General features: G+C 43.9%; 1 protein-coding gene across 3 annotated transcripts in view; it reads right to left on the reverse strand.

The window, feature by feature from the left end:
* Positions 1 to 7,209: 7,209 nt before the first annotated feature.
* Tnni3k (TNNI3 interacting kinase) overlaps positions 7,210 to 21,313 on the reverse strand; it is a 269,117-nt gene continuing 255,013 nt past the window's right edge. The window contains exons 24-25 of one of the 3 annotated variants that reach the window (NM_177066.5): positions 13,692 to 13,771; positions 7,210 to 7,722 (exon numbers count right to left, since the gene is read on the reverse strand). In NM_177066.5, coding sequence (NP_796040.3) covers positions 7,646 to 7,722; positions 13,692 to 13,771 — 157 coding nt within the window. In that variant the 3' untranslated portion in view covers positions 7,210 to 7,645. Of the gene's footprint in view, positions 7,723 to 13,691; positions 13,772 to 21,313 lie in introns of those variants that run through there. The other 2 variants (XR_375539.1, XM_011240155.1) reach the window with 2 other exon arrangements.

The following is a 21,313-nucleotide window of genomic DNA, read 5'->3' on the forward strand; positions in this document are numbered from 1 at the left end:
GTGATTCTAAACCTAGTCAAGCTGAGGATGCTTGCCCACCACAGCACTTATGAGATGTCTAATACTACTTGTCAAGCAACATCTTGAATCTGGTTCTCATCGTGTGCAGATAAAGTAGGGCTTTTGTGTTACTTTCATGTGCTTTGCATTAATAGCGTCTATTGCCAGACTATGCAATTCAGGGCTCACATTACCAATACCTCCATCTTCCCAAGCTGCAACCATCTCATTTGCATTCGCAAATGATCAGTCCCTTAGGCTTCCCTGGCCCTTCTCCCAGCAGTGCTATAGCAAGCAGAGCAATTAAAGCAGCTGTCACAGGAAGGGCACTGTGCTAGGCAGTGTGCACCAAGTGTCTTTGCTCCCTTGGGCCACCCTGGGAGGTAAGAATGAGAACCTCCAATTTCATCTGGGGTCTCTGATGATCCGAAGGCTAAGAGCCAAGTGGCCAAACAGGTCACACAGCAATGCTGGCTCTTTGCACACCAGTGTAATTAAGTTCATGTCCTGTGTGCTGTGCCTGTGTCTGTTGCTGTGGTCCTGGGATCAGCAGTGTCAGCTTCTGGTAATTTGCCCTGGCCCTTGCTCCAGGGCTTTGTAGATGCAGAACAACAACTTTCATGTCAAAGTGAAAGAGATAGTTCATTTTGGAAGGAATGTGAGTAACTACAGCCTGGGAGCACAGCTACAGGTTAGCACAAATTTCATGTTCTAAGTGGTAACAGTTTGTAAAGCTTTATTGCAACAGAACAAAAATACATTGTATTTCAATGTACTTTTCCGTTATACTGGTGGAAACCTTAAATACACAGGATATAGCAATGCAAGGAAAACTGCCATAGGTGCCAACTACTCTCTGGTAGTCCAGTCCTTGAGCCTTCCCTTGGTTGTGTCTATTTGTATATCCCTTGGGGTTTACCTAGTGGTCAAAAAGATATTGGGCAGGCGCCGAGCAGCCCAAGAAATGGCTACTAAGGAGGGTAAAGATGACACAGGACAGTTAGTTTGGTCCTGGACTTTAATATTCCAACGGCTTCATATCACTGTGGGTCCAATCAGTCAGTTTTCCTTAGAAGGTCCAGTGGAAGGGACGATTCTTTTCAGGAATTTTCATTCACAACTTGATGCCATAACTCTGGGGGTGCTCTAAGTCCCCCAGTTATCCAGATGTAGGCTCCAGTGTAAAAACTGCATGTGGGATTTCTGCTGACAGCCTATGAGCCTGACTGAGCCCACATGACAGAGACAATAATTGACTTCTAAAGTTGTTCTTTGATCTCCAATTGTGTACTGTGGTATGCATATATACATATATACATACATATATATATACACATACATATGCACACACACACATATATATGCCCATACCCACACAATATTACTAGATAAATACATAAATGAATAAATACATAATTATTAAAAGCAGCTGATATTTTCTGCTGAGAGCTGCTTTTGAAATGGTATTAAGACCATGAATTTAAACAAACAAATGAAAAACTCTTAAAGTTAACTAATATTCAAATCATTATTTCCCCTGTTACCCTTTCCTGATTTATTGTTTCAATCTTACTCTTTTCTGATTCACTAGGAAAAAAAAGAAGAGATGTAGTTTTTTGAAATTAATAAGCTAAAGTCTCCCCTTAAAGACGGCAGAGATGCCTTTCTTCTGCATAGGAACCAGTGCTTAAAAAACTGACACCTGAGATCATATCCTTTTCCAGCCTCTAATCGCACATAAAGCTAAGCTGGGGATGCTTCTGCAATGTGTTCCCATCAGGAAGGCTCAGCACCTGTGGCAGGGTTTAATGCAAGGGGCCTAATTTAATTAGCAGCCTGCCTCTGGGCCAGCTTGCTGTGGGGTCTTGAATCTCTGGCTCAGGAAGAAACATGTAACCCCTGCTCTTTTTATTTCTAGTTAGCCTCATAAAGGGAGGGTGTCTGAGGAGAGAAGAACTCTGCTTCTCAATCAGGCTCTGCACAGTGCTAATTGAGCTGACTGTCCTGGACCACTGTCGGCTACTGCTGCAGCCGAGTAGAGCAGAGACCCAGTGAGGGGATTGTAAATGTCAGATGGCTCACGTTTGCCCTCTTGGTGCTTGAATTGATCAGGGGAGATATCCAGTCTGCACGCTTGAGTAACTAAGTAGCAGACAAGTAGGAAGAGAGAAAGTAGGCAAACCCCAGTGGGAAAGCCTGCACTAGATCCCTGTGCTGCCTCCCAGAGCTAATGAGGAGACAGAAGGTGAAGGTGCTTGGCTGCCTAAGTGCAGGCTTTGCCTCCTGACTTTGTTGCTGCTCATCATGCGCAGGGGCTTGTCTCCGTCAGCCATTTCTCTCTCATTCTGCCTAGCAAATAACATGGCTTGTTATGCCAGACCATGTTCTTTTGCAACTGTAACAGAGAAAGCAAATTTCTTATTTGTTTTACTTTATAAGGATAAGCCACAGCAATTAGGAAAGATGTATTTTTTTTTTGGTCTCTGAAACTTCTGTGTTCACTCCCATTTTTCCTTGGGCTCTAGAGAGGCAACAATGCCTACTCTTGCCACAGCTCTGGGCTGTGAGCAGGAGCCAGCTCTGTGAGCAGGAGCTAGCTCTGCCGTCCATGACATCGCAGTGGAACAGGGACAGGAGAGATGGCTTAATGCATAAAGCATTTGCCAAGTATGAAGACCCGAATCCAATCCCTAGAATCCACATATCCACATATCATTGATTCCAGTGTGCATCCGTTAAGACAGAAGTCTGGGACAGGAGACTATCCAGACACAAGCTGGCTGTCTCATTTGGTACATGCAGTGGCGAGCAGCAAGGAGCCCTTGTCTCAAACAAGGTGGAAGATGAAGACTGACTCCCCAGATTGTCCTCTGATCCCCCACACTAGTGCCTCTGCGTGTGTGTCGCTGTGCTCACGTGTACAAATGTACTCTCACATACGACCTGAAGTTGGGTTCTCTCCTAGGAGGTTTGAATTCACAGCTCTGCTTTTCCAAACATGAATTCTCAAAATTATTCTTTCCAGGACTGTAGAAAATGAAGTCAGATAGCACATTTAAAAACATGAAAATACATTTCTGTTTCCTCCCAGGCATCTGTCCAGGGACATGCACTCTCTCTTCCTTTACCATCCTCCTCTATGAGGGATTATTTGTTTTCTGTGTTTGGAAATGACTGGAATCTTTTCTGATATTATGTCAGATCTAGAATCACTCATTACTACTGGGGCGGGGCACTAGACATTGGTTTTGTTTGCTTCAGAGATGTAGGCTCTGTAGCTCACTTTTTATGGTGAAGGGTTATTTTTACAGACATTGATAGTTTTTCTACAAGGAGGAGACAATGCTATTCTTTCTCACACTTACCTTCAGTGCCTCTGTGCTTGGCCATAGAACAATAGTCAGAGCTGATGGCATCTGCTAGTACGTACGACCTCAGAACTAATCATATACTTGGTAGCTTGAGATCCTTTCAGGAACAGTAAAGAGTAAACCTCAGTCATTATCTGGGGATCATAAGCCGGAGACTAAAGAGGCTAAACAGTGGCTCACCCTCGATCATACCCCTATTGCCAAAGGTTCAGGTGACTCTAGAGCTGCTGTTTATTAAGAGGAGAAAGGGGGAGACTGAGGGAGAAGCTAAGGAAGAAGTGGAGGGAGGAGAGAGAAAACTAGAAGGGAGGAAAAAGAGGAGGAAATGAGCGAGGGGGAGAGGAAAGCCAGAAAGGGGGGAAAGGGAAGAAGGGAAAGAGTTAAGAAGAGAAAATAGAGAAACTCTTGATTTTAGATGAATTGTGTAGTGTTAACCTTTCTTCTTACAAACAGCTCCCACTCTTCTCTTTCCTGGGGAAATGTCAGCTTTGGAAATAATTTAACCCGAATACTCAGGCTGTTGGAATGGCTCTCCATGTCGTTGCTGTAATATGGCTCACAATTATAATTAATGGAACATCTTCGGCGTGAGCTAAGGCTGCATGCACATGGAAAAATATCTAATGTGCTAAGCATACAGAAACACGAACTAAGAAGTCCATTTTTTTTACAAGCAGAAGAGGGAGGCAATTAGGGAGACACTTTTCAGCAAGCAAGAAAAAAAATACCCGAAAAATTTTATGTTCCTGACACACTTTAAGATGAGCCTCAGGCTCCATTAAGGGTGTGGTAATGAAGAGGGTTTGTGAGCCACAGGATGGCTCCGTGGAAAGGTTTCTCCTTCTCAGGAATCAAGACGAATTAGCCTCATTATTTGCAGACACTTGACAAGAGCAGAGGAAAGCAGGGGCATAGGACAGGCAGTAGGGGGGAGGAGTTGGCCCAGGGCAGACAAGAAAAGGAGCTGGGGTCTGTTCTAGACAATCCCCTGCAAAAAGAGGGGCATTCAGGAGAAGGCAACACTCCTCCCGACTAAAGACATCTCCAGTGGGATCTGGAGGCACACGCACTCCTACTTCATCTCCCCCACTTCAGCCCAACAGTGTCCATGATACTGATCACATGCATTGCTGGTCCATACACTGTATTAAGATCAGCCTCTCCAGTCTTCCTTATTCATTCTAGTTACATCATTAAAGATTAGGCCCAAGAGGAGCTTGGGTTAGCTCTTGGCTTGATGCCTAGACTAGCCCCAGCAAGGACTTGTGAAGAGAGGTGCTCCCTAGCCAGGGCCCATGCCCCACCTGCATCCTTGTCCAGTTTATGCTCAAGCAGTCACCTGTGCATCTTTGGCTCTGTTCTTACAAAGCCTCTTGAGAACATGCTTGGTGAGATTCAGTACCTGTCACTCTGGAATAATCAAGTAGGAGTATGAAAAGGCCGTTGGCTTAAAAGGGATTGAAACGACTTGAAGCACCGGGGTTTTAATTTATACCCTTGGACTTTCACTGAGTTATCTGTAAGCCAATTGGAGCTCATGGGGACTAGAGATTTTGCAACCATGGGTCACAGAAAAAGACAATCCGAGGTATTTTAGAGGTGGGATTGCTGTTTTCCTGATGGAAATTGCTCTCTGGAAATATAATTTCAAACAGCAGTAGGGAAGCAGAGCCTGCTGAGATATCCATGGGTCAATCTGCACACCTATGCAAGAAGACTTATCTGAGCCCACATTAGCTCAGGGGGAAGAAATACTCCTGAGAGATGCCCCCCAGTGGCAAGCTCCAACCCCCAATTTGTTCAATAGAATGCTATGCCCTCCAGGGCACATTGAGAAATATAAAGAGACTTCTCTTTTTTAATAGCGTCTTGCTATATTGTCCAGGCTAGTCTTAAACTGATGGTCCTTATCTCTATTACCCACCTCTGCCTATGTGCTGGCATGTACACGTGTATGGTGCCTGGAGACAGTTTCAGATGTTGTGACTAGAAATAGGTGTATCAGCTAGTGGGTCTCTAGAGAAGGACAACCAAAGAGAGGTACACGATAGATAGATATGTGGGTAGATAGATGACAGAGGGTTAGCAGAAGGACAGGCAGATGACAGTTGTATAGATGATATGCGATGGATAGATGGATGTATAGATAATAGATGATGAGATATGTGATAAATGATACTTGAATATTGATAATAAGTGATTCATAAGTGATAAATGATAGTAATCCTTCAGTATCCAATGCATACATATATTTGTATATTATATATATATATGTGTGTGTGTGTGTGTGTCTAGGAATTATATGTATATATGTCTTAAGTGGTATCTGTTCATATAATAGCAGAAGCTGAAAAGTTCCAAGATCTGCTGTCCTGCTGGTAGCAGATAGCTGGATGTGCAGATCAAAGGCCTGAGAGCTTGCGAGCCCAGGGTGCAGATTCCAATGTGTGCCCAGGGAGAGAGATCCCCAACCCAGCTCTACACAGGACCTGGTAGACTGCATGATGCTGGGCAGACACCTGGGGCAGGCCACCTTGTAGGGTGCCTCAGATATTGTTCTCTCTGGATCACCTTCACAGACACACCCAGAGTTACTGTTTAACTGGGTGTCTGGACATATTATTAATTAGTCAAATTTACACGAGGAAGAGTTAACTATCATAGGAGGTGTCCTGGACTAACAGCAACCTGTAAGCATACAGCAGTGTCAAGCACAGTGCCCAACAGAGAATTGTCCTGTCTGGGAACACAGAAGCAGTGTGAAGCTTGAAACACACTTTGATTTAGAATATGCCCCCCCCTTTTTTTCTTGGCCAATTTTATTTCTCTTGCTGTGGCCAAAAGCAGTAACTACCGTTAGAATTCCAACATTTCCAGTGTCTTGTGTCCAAGTCTCTCTCTTAATGGCAAAGCACCTTTATGTGGTGGGGCTATTCCTGTCACTGTAGCTTTAACTACAGGCATGGAGGGCAGATCTATAATTTAATTTTTTAAATTTTTAAAAATTTATTGTACTGGCTGGTTTTGTGTGTCAACTTGACACAAGCTAGAATTATCACAGAGAAAAGAGCTTCAGTTGGGGAAGTGCCTCCATGAGATCCAGCTGTGGGGCATTTTCTCAATTAGTGAGCAAGGGGGAAAGGCCCCTTGTGGGTGGGACCATCCCTGGGCTGGTAGTCTTGGGTTCTATAAGAGAGCAGGCTGAGCAAGCCAGAGCAAGGAAGCCAGTAAAGAACATCCCTCCATGGCTTCTGCATCAGCTCCTGCTTTCTGATCTGCTTGAGTTCCAGTCTTGACTTCCTTTGGTGATGAACAGCAGTATGGAAGTGTAAGCAGAATAAACCCTTTCCTCCCCAACTTGCTTCTTGGTCATGATGTTTGTGCAGGAATAGAAACCCTGACTAAGACATTTATTGAGTGTGTGCATGTGTATACACATGCCAGAGCTGGAGTAAGGCGATCAGAGGACAGCTTGCGAGAGTTCGTTGCTTCTCTCTTCTGACGTGTGGTTCCTGAGGATCAATGCAGGTTTTTAGGATTGAGCAAATTGCCTTTACCCACTGAGCCATCTCTCCATTCCAGGCCTCTCATTTCTTGAAGCTAGCTGATACTTCATGCCTGTATGAAATTCTAGTCTGGCGTTAGTGTGTTGATTTCATAACAGATGCCATTAATGACATCTTGTTACTAACACTAAGGGGCTGCTCAGGTAAAGAAAGCCCAGCCGAGACAAAGGAGACAGGCTAGCTAACCACATGCTTCACGCTTTAATAAGTCTGTCTGAAAAGAGGTCCGTTCAGTGGAATCCCCGTTAGAATAAGCGGCACATACATCTGAAACCATGTTCTAGACCACCAGAGTCTTTAATCATAGAATTAACAACAGAGGTAACAGGAGATAAGGCAGTGAACATATTTTAAATAACCCAACCGGAGACGCTCAAACACAAGCCCACATAGTTCCGTCTACGAATACATAAGGATCAGCCCAGCCATCTACACAGACTTGAACCCCACCCCCAGGCAATTAAGGACTTTAAATATCAAACTAAGAACAGTTCCTCATGCACGGTCTATATCTGCTCCTTGGTACTTCATGCTCTGAGCAATTGAAAGCCTACCCTGTAGAAGGGAATTACGTGAGCGCAGAATAAGCAAGACGACTTGAAGAGACCTCAGAGGGCAGAGCATTATAATTGGAAGTGAGCCTGCCATGGATAAAATCACTGCTGTCAGTCTGATGGGAAAACTCCCCTTAGGTGTATGTCAGACCTGTCAGTTGCCGTCCTCAAAGCTGCCACTGTTCCGGCGGGAGTGGAGGTGCATCGGGCTCATGGGATCAGACACGTAGCCTGCATCAGAAAAGAAGTTCAGTTATTACTTATTGACCTTCCAGCACTTCTCCCTGCTTTTGTAACCAGTGGAATCCAGTGCTGCACACAGCTACCAGACTGTCCTTCTAGATCCCTGGGAATGAAGACTGGATCAGAGTCCTTGGGGATGCTAAGATTTAAAATGGAAGCATGGAGTTGATGCCAGATGGATATCCATGACTAATGTCCGCTTTGAATATGCTGGTTGGTGGTTAGTATGCTGGGTTTACAGGAAAGCAGGACACGTTTCTGGAAGGACGATGCCGTGATGGCGAAGAACGAGTTTCATGCCAGGCAGACGCATTATGGCTCCAATGTTTGCTGTCTTTGGGACATCTGTCAGCTTAAAATTTTCTTCGTCTTAGTAAATGGGAGAATAGCTAGTGCCTATTAGAAGGCCGTCATTTGCCTGAGACAAGTGGCAGGCAACACCAGGGGCTGAAGGAAAGGATGGGCTGAGAGGGAAGGTAGAGATGGTGCTTATGGAAAAAGGCTAGCAGCCTGGAGAAGGTGGCCTCATTGTTTCCCTAGCTGCTTAATTTTAAGTGCCTGTAAAGTCCTTAGGTCTGAATATCAGTGGTACTTGGTACAACAGCTCGAGGATCTCCATGAATGGACCTCTTAGTTCTAGAGTGAGGCAGGAAGTGAGCTCAGGGAGCCGCTCTCTCTCCGCTCTGGTACAGAAACACACACAGGTTTTAAAAAAAATATGGGTGGTTTATCAGTAGTCGCTTCCTGTTTAGTCCCCATTGAAAGTTCAATTATCAGAGCCAACACAGACATTTGTGTTACCTTTAAGCCATGTAGCCACATGCAGGAATTTGGACATACTCACTTTCAAAAGAAAAAAATATCTGTCAAACTCTCTTAGATAGCATGCCATCAGAAACCCTCCTGCATGGAGACACTGCTGACGGGGGTACTGCTGAGCATGGGCTCGGATATTTCCTCTGTCAGGATTGGACCAGGTCAGCACTGAGGGCCAATGTGTGTACACATGCCTATAAGTGCATGTAAGTGAGTCTGCTCATGTGTATGTGTGTATGTGCACACATGTGCATATGCATATGCATACATGTTTATATGTATGTGTGTGCATGTATTGAACATGTGCACATGTGTGTGTATATACACGTGTGTGTATGTGCATGCATGTACATATGCATGCATGTTTGTATGCATGTGTATGCATGTGTCGAACATGTGCACATGTGTTGTATATGCACGTGTGTGTGTGTGTGCATGTTGTACCTGCAAGTGTGTGCATGCCTATGTGCCTGAATGTGTGCATTGCAAGGTATATTATATGTGAGCAAGCTGACCCACATCACTAAAACTTTTTTGTTTTGTTTTTCATTTTATTGGATATTTTATTGATTTACATTTCAAATGTTATCCCCTTTCTCTGTTTACCATCTGCAAATCTTCTATTCTATACCCCTCCCCCTGTTCCTATGAGGGTGCTCCCCCACCCACCCACACACTCCTGCCCCACCACCCTAGCATTCTCCTACACTGGGGGATCCTACTGTGGAGACAGGACCAAAGGCCTCCCCTCCCATTGATGCGAGATAAGGTCATCCTCTGCTACATATGCATCTGGAGCCATTGGTCCCTCCATGTGTACTCTTTGGTTGGTGGTTTAGTCTCTGGGAACTCTGGGGGGTCTGGTTGCTTTATATTGTTTTTCCTATGGGATTGCAAACCCCTTTACCTTCCCCTAACTCTTCCATTGGGGTTCCTATGCTCAGTCCAATGGTTGGCTGTGAGCATCCACATCTATATTGGTCAGGCTCTACCAGAGCCTCTCAGGAGACAGCTATACCAGGCTCCTGTCAGCAAGTGCTTCTTGGCATCCATAAGATGTGGATGTGTCTTGGTTTGGTGTCTGCAGATGGGATGGATCCCCAGGTGGGGCAGTCTCTGTATGGCCTTTCCTTCAGTCTCTGTTCCATTCTTTGTCCCTGTATTTCCTTTAGACAGGAGCAGTTCTGGGTTAAAATTTTTGAGATGAGTGGGTGGTCCCATCCCTCAATTGTGGGTAGTGCCTAAACTCTGGATATGATTTCTACAGGTTTTCTCTACCTATTTCAGCAAATCTAATCCCAGTTGGGTCCTGGGAGCTTCTTGATTTCCTGGCTTTTGGAACTTTCTGGTGGCTACCCCCAGGTTCCCATGCCCCATTGCTTCATACCTCTGTTCAATTTCCTGACCGTTCTCCACCCCATGTCTTCCGATACAGGGGCCTGCCCCCTTCCCCCCCCCCTCCTCTCTTCCTCCAAAGTTCCTCCTACCCTCTACGTCCCATGATTATTTTGTTCCTCCTTCTAAGTAGGACTGAAGCATCCATACTTTGGTCTTCCTTCTTTTTGAGCTTCATATGGTCTGTGAATTGTATCGTGGCTATTCAAGCTTTTTGCCTAATATCCACTTATCGGTGAGTGTATACCATGTGTGTTCTTTTGTGACTGGGTTACTTCACTGAACTGGTGGTCACTAAAGCAGAATCAGTACTGTAGTGTAAAAATATTTCTTTTGCCAGATGAACTGCAGTGTCACTCTGGACTTGGACAGGGCTTTACTAAGCTCGCCGTGGATACACGGTGTCACTGTTTTGGGCTAGGTTTGCACTTCTTACTGCACTGACTCCAGTGAGAACCCCACAGTTGGTATGGCTCCCACAGGGAGTAATGGATGTCACTCATCCTTCAGGGATGAGTGACCAAGTCAGCAGGTCCCTGAGGTGAGTGTTTCACACTGATGTCCCTTTGCCAGTTTCAAGGCAGACACATAAGGCTTGTATACTTAGTAAGCTGAAGACCAGCTCAGCTAGAATTTGACTGTGGAGTCCAGGAAGAGACTGAACACATCTCTGTGTTTTACCACTTATGGGGAGCAATCTGGAGTTAAGTGTGAGGAGCTGTATGTTCAGTTTTACCTCCATACTCTACTTCTGCCTATTGAACAAACAGATCAACCTATGGATTCTGGCTCAGAGAGAAGCATGGGAAAGGGGTCAAACAGTGCAAACAAAGGAGTCCAGCAGAGCAGTGTTCTCTGGGCAGGGAATGTCCATGGTGGTTGGTTTGCTTAGTTAGGGTTCCTACTGTGGTGATAAAACAGCATGACCAAAAACAAGTCAAATCACTGTTAATCATCAAAGGAAGTCAGGACAGGAACTAAAACACGGCAGGAACATAGAGGCAAGAGCTGAGGCAGAGGGCATAGAGGGGTGCTGCTTACTGGCTTGCTCTTTGTGGCTCGCTCAGTCTGTGTTCTTACAGCAGCCAGGACCATTAGCCCAGGAATGGCAACTCTGACAGTGGGCTGGGCCCTTCCCCATTAATCATTAATTAGGAAAATGCCTACAGGCTTGCCTACAGCCTGATCTTATGGAGGTATTTTCTCAATTGAGGGTCTCTCCTCTCCAATGACTCTAGATTACTTCAAGTTGACATAAAACTAGCCAGCACAGCATACATGAACTCACGGTAGCTATGGTAACCCACACAGGGCCTGCGTGAAGTCAAGGCAGTCAATATTTCAGAATGGATGGGAGACAAGTATGTAACTCTCTACTCTGAGCTGAGGACTATTGGCAGTTGGTAAGTCCTGGTAGGTTGGCCATGCTCCTCTAGTGGATGACCCTGCATTCCTTCACATATGGTCTACACTAAAGGGATTCATAAGGTTACTAATAAAAGATCTGAAGTCAGCAGCAGGGTGTGTACAGGGGAAGCAAGAATCTGCACAGGGAGAGTGAGAATAAATATGATCCCAATACATTGTAAATGCCCTTGAAATTCTCATTAAAAATCACCTAAAAGAAGAAAGTTCACAAGGTTGCTATTGTAGGGAATGCAAGTAAAGTCAGCCTGGGAAATGGAAGATTTCTGTGAGTTTGAGGCTAATACATAGAGAAATACTGCCTGAAACAAGAAAACTGAAAAATACAATCAAAATAGAAAAGAAAGGAAAGGGTAATGTCAGGTGTGCAAAACGCTCTTTCTAGGAGGAAGCAAAAATATAAGAAAATGTGTATTCTTTTTTTATAAGAATTCTCACTCCATCCAAACACCCTAATGCATTCACCTGGGCCTGGTACAGAGATGTTGAGGAAAAGCAGACATTTACATTATTACTATAGTATTATTCTGCTTCATTTTTGGGGAATTCTCTGAGCATGACCAACCTACAGGACTCACCAACTGCCAACAGTCCTCAGCTCAGAGTAGGAACATGTACCTGTCTTACATCCATTCTGAAATATTGGCTGGCTCTCTGGGTCCTTAAGAAGAAATCTTCAGGAGGATGGAGAGATGCCTAGCAGGTAAGAGAGCTGGCTACTCTTGCAGGTGACCCAGGTTCAGTTCCCAGTGCCCACATGGTGGTTTCCAACATCTGAAACTCCAGTTCCAGGGGATCTGATGCCCTGTTCTGATCTCCATGGCACCAACTTGCATGTGATACATAGACATGCATGCAAACAAGGCACACATAAAATAAATCTGGTAAAAAAAAAAACTTGTTAAAAGTTTTTTTTTTTTTTTTTAAATTATCTTTGGGGTAAAGAGCAGCTTCACGTTGAACCCATCATGGAAAGCTTTCCTACTAGGCCCACGGCACACAGGCTTCCCTGTATGCTGCTGTGAAGCACTGAGAAAACATAGTGTTATCTGTTGAAAGAAGGATCCTGGACTTACCAACTACTCTGCACAGCTAGTGGCAGGAACTGGTCTGCATGCTAACACACACTAGGAGAACAGAACCCTTTCCCCTAAGTTTCTCAAGATGGCCAGTGCTCACTGTCTTACATCGAATCAGGGGCAAACACCCTTCATTTCTTCAAGGTTTTCCATGGTTATGGACAAAGAGCATGGGTCCTATAATGTAGGTGCTCTAGGGTGTAGAGCCACCGACATCAGAGAAGGCAGCTCCATCTTTCCTGAAACATAGCTCTAGAAACAAATCTGCTGCTGTGTTTAACTGATGTGTTCAGTCTTCCATGCATTCAAACAAAGTGGCCACGAAAAAGTGGGTCATTGGACTAATATTTAAGCTAATATAGATCCTCTCAGACTTAAAGGCTAATAAAGGACATCATGGCCCTACCCTTAGATGATGGTATTTAAGGTTAGATGATATGATATTTCTAGGAGGAAATGTTAAATATGTCATTTTATCTACAGGAATCCCCAATTTATCCAAACATCCTAATGCAGTTGATGTTAAAGGCTTCTGTGTTTCCCTCGGTTTCCAGGGGCCAGCATCAAATTTTAATTATTTCAAAGAGCTGTGTTAATTTGCTGTGGAGCATTCCTGTGAGGCTGGCCCAGGCTGCTCTCCTGTGCCTCCCTGCCAGCTGTTTGAAGGGGTGGATGGATGGGTTGCTTTAAACTCTGTTGTGCTCAGCTCATGTGAAGAACACTCCCGAGGGCAGGCAACTGTGAGAACTTCCTGATAAAGGGGTTACCGTGCCAGGAGGGCCAGAGATTATTACACAAAGACCTTGTATCTTCTTAGGACTTCATGACACACAGATTTGCACTCACTCACAATCTCTCCAAACAGCGTACACTCCCATGCAGACGGACGCTCATGTACATTCTGTGCATTCTGCTTATACACACATGCATGTACCCTTGAACTCACATACATTCAAATGCAATACTGTCACTTGTGCATCCTTACACACATGCACACACATTCTCTCACACATACATCATGTACACTCATATTCACACAATTCACTCATATTGACACACTTTATTAAGCTTGAATATGACTGTAGAGTTATAAAGACTTCAAGATCAGAGTTAGAGTCTAAATAGCACTTTAAAGTTACCTATCATTTCTGGTTATTATAAAATACAAAAATGTCTCCCTCACTACCAACACGAGTGAGCACCACCCTCCCAGGAGTGATTTCCTTGATGTCTGTTACTTACCATATTTGTCAACAGCTGAATACTGGGCACCTCTGTTCATTTCCTCCAAAGACAGGCCTGGATTAGTGTGTGTCCCGACACTAGAAAACAAATGAGACACAGCTTTACATGGGGTGCTGGGCTCATGAAATGTCATAAAACACAAAAATTCAGTCACACAGCATAGATCCCAAGAAATGTCAACGCGAGGTCAACGAGATTCGGTTTTATAACATCTTGTTTGGGATGAGCTCAGGACTGGTGGACTGAGTTAGAACTAAGTCCAGAGTCTTGTTCTCTTCCTCATTGGTTATGGTTGCCAGCGTGTAACCTGGGGGATACACTCTACCTGAGGCTCAGTTTTTATATTTGTGCAATAAGAGATGACCCCAACGTTTTCAGCATTTTTTTTTTTTAGTGGTTGGATATAAACAAAAAGTATGGAGCCTAATGTGACACATATTTAAATCTTGACTTAAAGGCAGCTGAGAACATTAATGTCTTAGTAGGTCTACATAAATGTGACATACTCTGAACACTCTGAAATGGTACCTCCACAGGGCTGCGATAGTAAGTGGGGACACTTGCATCCGGCAGTTTAATTAATTCTGCATCAGTGCAGAGCCACCATCTTAATTCACAGTTAGATAACAGAATGCCAGGAAAGGGCCTCCAGAGGCTGGGCGTGTGATTCATCTAGAACTCTACTTCCCACAGCCTGCACATATCTGTTTCTCAGGTGTGCATTTCCCCAACATTCCCTGGTCCTCCTCTTTCCCCCAATTTCCACTTGGGTTTGTTTAAGAGGTGACTTCCTTCCCAGTTACTGATCTCACAACTGAAATGTACTGACAACCCTGCCCCCCCCACCCCCCATCCCCAACTTATCACCTCTGCCAGCCCTTGCACATACCACACAGCTGCAATCTCAGAAGAGCTGCTCTGAGGAGCCCAGAACCACCCTTCCCTAGCCCTGATCCCCAGCCACCTCCTTGGCTTTGGTCCCTGGCACCAATGTCAGCCAGAGTCTGGAGTATCTTCCACAGTCTGAGCTGCAGTCAAGGCTTCTTCGGCTTGGCTCCAAACACTGCCAGCTCGACCCATCTCAAGTCTATTAAGGGAATATCTTTGCTCAGGACTTAGGCAGTTCTTCTCCTAATTGGTCTCTTGGCTTTCACCCCTGTCACAGAGCGATACGTTCTTCTCATATTTTCCATGGTGTTCATTTCAAAATATAAAGCAGGTTAAGACATCTGCCTGCTTAAACCTCCCAGTGGGTTCCTAGTTCATCTGGGACACAGTGAAAATGCTCGGCTGCCTTCAGCAGATTCTGCCTCCTCTCCAACATATTCTCCTGCTCTCCATAGAAGCCTCTGACCTTCAAGCCCTTCTGGCTCCAACTTGGAGCCTCCACATTGCTGACTTGCCCTCCAGCACTTCTTCCATAGGACCCAGATCCTTATTTGCAGAACATCTGCCTTGCCTTCCCCCACAGCAGGCTCTTCTGTCATGAAAACTTCATTTCATTCGCTGCTTTCTCAGCCTCTTCTCCTCTGATGGCTATTCCAAAGTAGCCTGTCTTCTGGTGTGGTCATTCCACTTCATGATGGCATCATTTATTTTGGAACGTGTTTGCTACCTGCTTATGTATACACTGACAATTACATTTTAATGTACAATAAAGCAGGGACTAATTTCTTATTCCCTGCTATTCCCTCAACTCTCAGAGTCACTTTGGCACATAGAAGGAGCCCAACCAATAGTGTTGAAGAATTGAATAAATGATCGAATTCTTAAATGATGCGTGCCACTCAATCCTTACTCCACTAGGTACATCTGTAGCAAAATCCTTAGCTCAGCCTGCTCCCACTTGCCCTGGGTCCTGTAGGTCAGAGGCTGAGCATTCCAAGCATCTGTATTTGCTTTCTTTGAGTCTTATAGTCTACTGTTCTTCACAAGGCCCCCTGGCACCACATCGACACAAGTTTGGCCATAGTAACTGACATTAGATTTTTGAATCAGTCCCAAGAATTCTGTTCCTCATGACTGTGGCTAAACTGCTCGCCCTGCTTGCATGTGTATTTGACATCTCATTTGCCCCTGAGAGGAAGCAGGGTGTGTTATGGCTGAGAGTGGGCATTCTATATGTTTAGAGTAGGGATGGGCATTCTATATGTTATGCCTAGGAGTGAACATTCTATATGTTATAGCAGGGAATGGACATTCTACATATTGGGGCTAGGGATGGGCATTCAATATGTATGGTTAGAAATGGGCATTCTTTGTTATGACTAGGAGTGGACATTCTATATGTTATGGTAAGGGATGGGCATTCTATATCCTATAGTTTAGTATGAGACTTCTGTGTGTTATGGCTAGGAGTGAGCATTCTATATGTTATGGCTAGGAGAGGGCATTCTATATATTATGCCTAGGGATGGGAATTCTAAGATGGACTGCTGGAGTAGCATTATGTGTCTTTTGCTGGTTACTCTGTGACAATAACTGTCTTACGACTAGGTCATGCATCTGCAAAGAGGGAGGCAGAGAAGACTTGAATTAGGGGGTTTACTGTGAGAATTAAAAGCTCTTCCGTGCTAGAGTTTAGGAACTAGTCAGTAAAAATTGCTTGTGATTGGTATCCTTCCAGGTCAGTCTGCTCTGTGAAGACCCCTGGAGATGGCCTCTACCTCTCCCACACCTTCAGCACTCCACGCTGTAATCACAGTGCTGCCGTGATTCTGCTCTGATATAAAATTGCCTGTATTTGTATACTATTGAACTCAGCTACATAGAATGGGACCAAGACCCTGTTCAATATTGCTGGACTCTCAGTGACTTCTTCAGATTTTACCATCAAAATGAAATCAAGTGTTAAATAAAATCAAGTGCTTCAAAGTCGTAGCTTTAGAGAAGTAAGAGTTCTGAAAGCTAACATCAGCTCATACGTAACTGCCTTAAAAATAACAGCATCGCTAGGTTCTTTTCCTTAAGCTGCAAAGAAAGTTTCTCAGAGGAAGGGAATGATTGAAGAGAGAATTCTATTGATTCAAAGTATGACAGAGTCACCTCAATCAACAGTAAACGGTAAACAGCACACAATTCTGGCTACAGACTGTTGATTTACGTTTTAAATTTTACTTTCTTGTTTCAGTATGTCCATGTGGTCTTGTTGGGACTGTAGCACCATTTAAGCAATGGGCTTTGTGCAGTAGTCTTGGCAACAAGACAGTAATGGGGAATAAATACTTTATCACCAAATGGCTATCTGATTTCCTGTGAATAAAAGCCTATCTCTAGGATGCCCTGGGTGTTCAGTGTCTTAATGCAGTTCATGCCAGGGAACTTAACCTTCTCTAGGAGATGTCACACCCACTGGCATTGGACTCTTCTCAGATGACAGACAGATGGAAGCCAATCATACTCAAGCCAAACAAAAGAAGAAACTAGACCCTGATCAACAAAGCTAGCTCTTCACACCCATGCACCCTCGACCTTCAGCAAGGTTTCACAGGCGTTCAGTTTAATTTGGGTATCAGGACTCAGGACTCAGCTGAAGTAGTGACTACAAAAACATGGCTGGTCCAGCGATGCAGCGACCACAAAGCCAATGCCTGTGTCTGTGAGCTCATTGCAGGTAAGGCACACCCTGGCTTCTGCGAGTTCCATTGGTTTCTGTTTCTATTTTGTTTGTATTCTGAGGCAGAAGCTCAGGTAGCCTGTGCTGGGCTCTGACTCACTGAGCATAACTTTGAATCTGGACCCTCTGTTTCCACTTTGCAAGTGTCTGAATGATGGACATTACTCAATCATTATGGAAACTAGGAAGCCTTCTTATTCTAAAAGAATGACTGTGTGTGTGTGCACGTGTGTGTATGTGTATGTATGGGTATGAATATGGGCATATATGTATATGTATGGGTGTATATATATATATACATATATGTATATGTATGTATGTATGTGTATATATGAGTATATATACATATACATATATACATACATATACATATATGTATATGTGTGAGTATGGGTAAGGGTAAGCATATGGCTATATGGGTATGTAGATGCATATATGTATGTATGGGTATATGTATATGTTTATGTATGGATATGGGTATGTGATGGGTATGTATATGTATGGGTATATGTTTATGTAAGTGTATGGGTATGCGTATGGGTGTGTATGTGACAAGGAAATCCTATATGCATATTTTGTGAGTGTAAGGTAAATTTTTCTTTTGTAAGATAAGGACAAGATGGTTTTATAGATGTTTTGTATGAAATTATACAATGCATGATAGTACTGAACAGCTTTTCACTTTGAACTAAACAGTCCACATGGATTCTGCAGCTTGCACAGGCACAGCTAGTGCTGTTGGCTGAAATGAATGCAGCCAGAGATGTGAAAGACAAGTACATCATGCAAAAGTTATCAACTGAAAAAAATCAAGAGATATGTAAGGCCACAGAGCTATGGGTCACAGAGGAGTATGTGAAGATGGAGGACTTCCCCACAAGTCCCCTGCTCCTTCACCTGAGTGTGCTAAAGAACCTACTGCCTCAGCCTCTGGGTGAACGGACATTGTCATAAGCAGTGTCTGAGAGAGACAGGACAGAGTTTCTATGCCCTTTTGAAACTACTTACATTACTAGAGGCCACCAAAGTTGAGTAAGAGCTGGAATTTACATAGCTCTGCTTTGTGGTTAGGCTTGAGTAGGGGGAGGCCATCAGGATAGAACACACATCAGCGTCTAGCAGATGCTAGGCAGAATCTCATTCCTGCTTGGCCAGTGGAAAGGGGAGGCTCGTGTCAAAGGACACGTGGCTGGACACTCAGAAGCAACAGGGTCTACATTAGCCCCTTGTGGTGACTCTCCCTACAGGGTTAGGCTGAGCCCAAAGCATTGTGAATAATGAAGTCAAAAGTCTGAAAACAAATTGAGCAGTTCCCAAAGGGTTATAATCACCCTCTCCAAGGATATGTGAGAGCCAAAGCTGGGGCAGCTGTTGTAGTCAGGTACAAAGATGTCTCTGGAAGTCACAGAAGGCAATGTCTCTGGTTACTCTGTTCCTTGTGTTTCCAGAAGGGATTCATGGATGGCATGAACTGATAAGAACCTAGCATATTACAAAGTTGAGTGAGATGCCAACTTCTACTTAGGCAGATATTGATCTTTCTTATCTGAGGGCTCTGATCTGACTCTCACCCAGGGATGAGTATCTTATTTACACATACACACACATACACACACACACACACACACACACACACACACAATCTCTCTCTCTCCCATACACACTCACACACGTACACACACATACTACATACATACATACATACATACATACATATATACATACTTATATTCAAACACTCACATTCTGTCATACACACTAACACACATACACATTCACATTTACACACAATCTCTCTCTTATGCACACAGACATATGCACACATACTACATACATACATACTTATATTCACACACTAACATTCTATCACATACAGCCACACACATATACATTCTCACAGTCTCTTACACATACAATCTCTCTCTGTCATATACACTCACACACATATTATATACATACTATATATGTACATACACACTTATATGCACACACATTCTACATTCTATCACACACACTCATATACAAATTCACCCACTCATACACACACACACACACACACACACACACACACACACACACACCATACTGTTCCTGGCTATACATAGAGTGTGGTATTTGTAGCTTTTAGTCCATTTGTGCCATGCTATCTGATTGAGAGGGTCATCTCCTTTAGTGCCTCATTTCTGAGGAAGAGTCACAATGCCATCAAGATGAAACTGAGCAGAGTGTTGCAGAAGGCATTTCACAGAAAGCCATCATTGGGGCTGATAGACTGGCTGTGTAAGGCTGGCTCTGGGGAAGGCAGAAAGGCTTCACCAAGGGTTGTATAGGTCACTTTGTGAGTATTCATGTTACAGTGCTTGAGAGGTGAGTGTGAGTGTGTGTGTGTGTGTGTGTGTGTGTGTGTGTGTGTGTGTAGTCTCCTAAAATCAACACAGTGATAGTCTTTATCCAAAAATATGTTTCTTAAGCAATGTCCAAGAATAAATAAGGAAAATGTTGTCTGAACAGACTGGGAATCTCCTGCCATCTCCCCGGAGTTGGAGCATGAGCCGGTGTCATGGTGAGTGTCACAGTGAGTCCAAATGGTCCCATTTAGAGCCTCCAAATCAGACAGAGCTGTTGTTTCCAGACCACGGCCTGCCAATTGCTTTCTGTTTTGGAGAATGAATCACAGGTTTGGCTCCGGGCTCTCTTGGATTCTCCAAATATTTCTTAGAGCCCTAAGTGCTTCTGTCTGTGTGACATTCCAAATAGGCCCCCAAAAGAAACCCTTCTTTCTTCATTACCTTCTTTCTTGGGTGACACCTGCAGCATTGGGACTGCGGGTTGATGAGTTATGGTTAATGTATCCTGTTGTCCATGACTTTAATGTAAGAATGGAAGAAAAGCCGCAGGACACTTGAGTTCAACCACAGAGATATAATAATGACAGCAATTGCCTATGCTTACCGAGGTCTGCAGACTGCACACACTTTTTGTTGCTTAGTGTGTAACATTTTGCTAAAAGCCCCCATGGCATCAGAGAAAGTACAGACTTTATCTCTACACTGTGGCGATAGGGAGTCCAACTCATAGTGTTCAGATGCTGGGCACCAACATTCAGGGTTGGCAAGAGGCTGAAGGAGAGCTCAAACAAAATGCCTTCTAATCTGCAAACCAGACTTTTCTCAGTAAACTACAGTCTGTTTAACTGCATCATATACCACACTATTTAATCACTTGGGAACTCACTGAAATATGGTGCGTAAAAATGTACACTAAGTTCCTCATTATAAACATCCTTTGTTCTCACAGGAGAAATAGCATCATCTCCCTCATGTCTTACTCTGCTTGACTTTCTGAACACTGTTCCTTTTTTATGGCCACAATTGTGTGACTGAAGAGATGTTAAAAATAAGGTATGCCTATACATATTCATTTATATACAAAACACATATACATACATACACACATGCACACATACATAGACATACATACAAACATGCACACACCACATACATTCACATAAACACACACATATACACCTACACACACACACACACACACACACACACACACACACACACACACACACACACATCTTTTAAAATTCAGCAATATGATCGATCCCCCACCCCTTTGGGCAATGTTGTAAGCTGCATACATAGATTCATCTTCCTGTAAACAGCCCTAGCTAGCTACATTGAGCAACAAGAAAAATCATTAGGTGACTGGTGTGATTAAACACTCTGGGCAAAATATTCTTCTATTGTAATTGGTCCAATTAGGTTTTATGAGCTAACAATGTCCTCGGGCTACCTGCATTCTGGAAGAATTAGAAATTTGGACTTCAAATAAGACAATGCCATCCAGGGCCTCGCAGCTTTGCAAATGTTGTTTTGTGGTTTATTGGATCTTTTTGCCATCTGTCAAAACCATGCTCCTATGTAAGGCTATTAGTACAAGCATCCTGGCCAGGCAGACCCTTGTGTGCTTCTCCAAGGGGAATATATCCATGGAG

Source organism: Mus musculus, chromosome 3 (assembly GCF_000001635.26).
Source record: "Mus musculus strain C57BL/6J chromosome 3, GRCm38.p6 C57BL/6J".
Taxonomy (NCBI): Eukaryota; Metazoa; Chordata; class Mammalia; order Rodentia; family Muridae; genus Mus; species Mus musculus.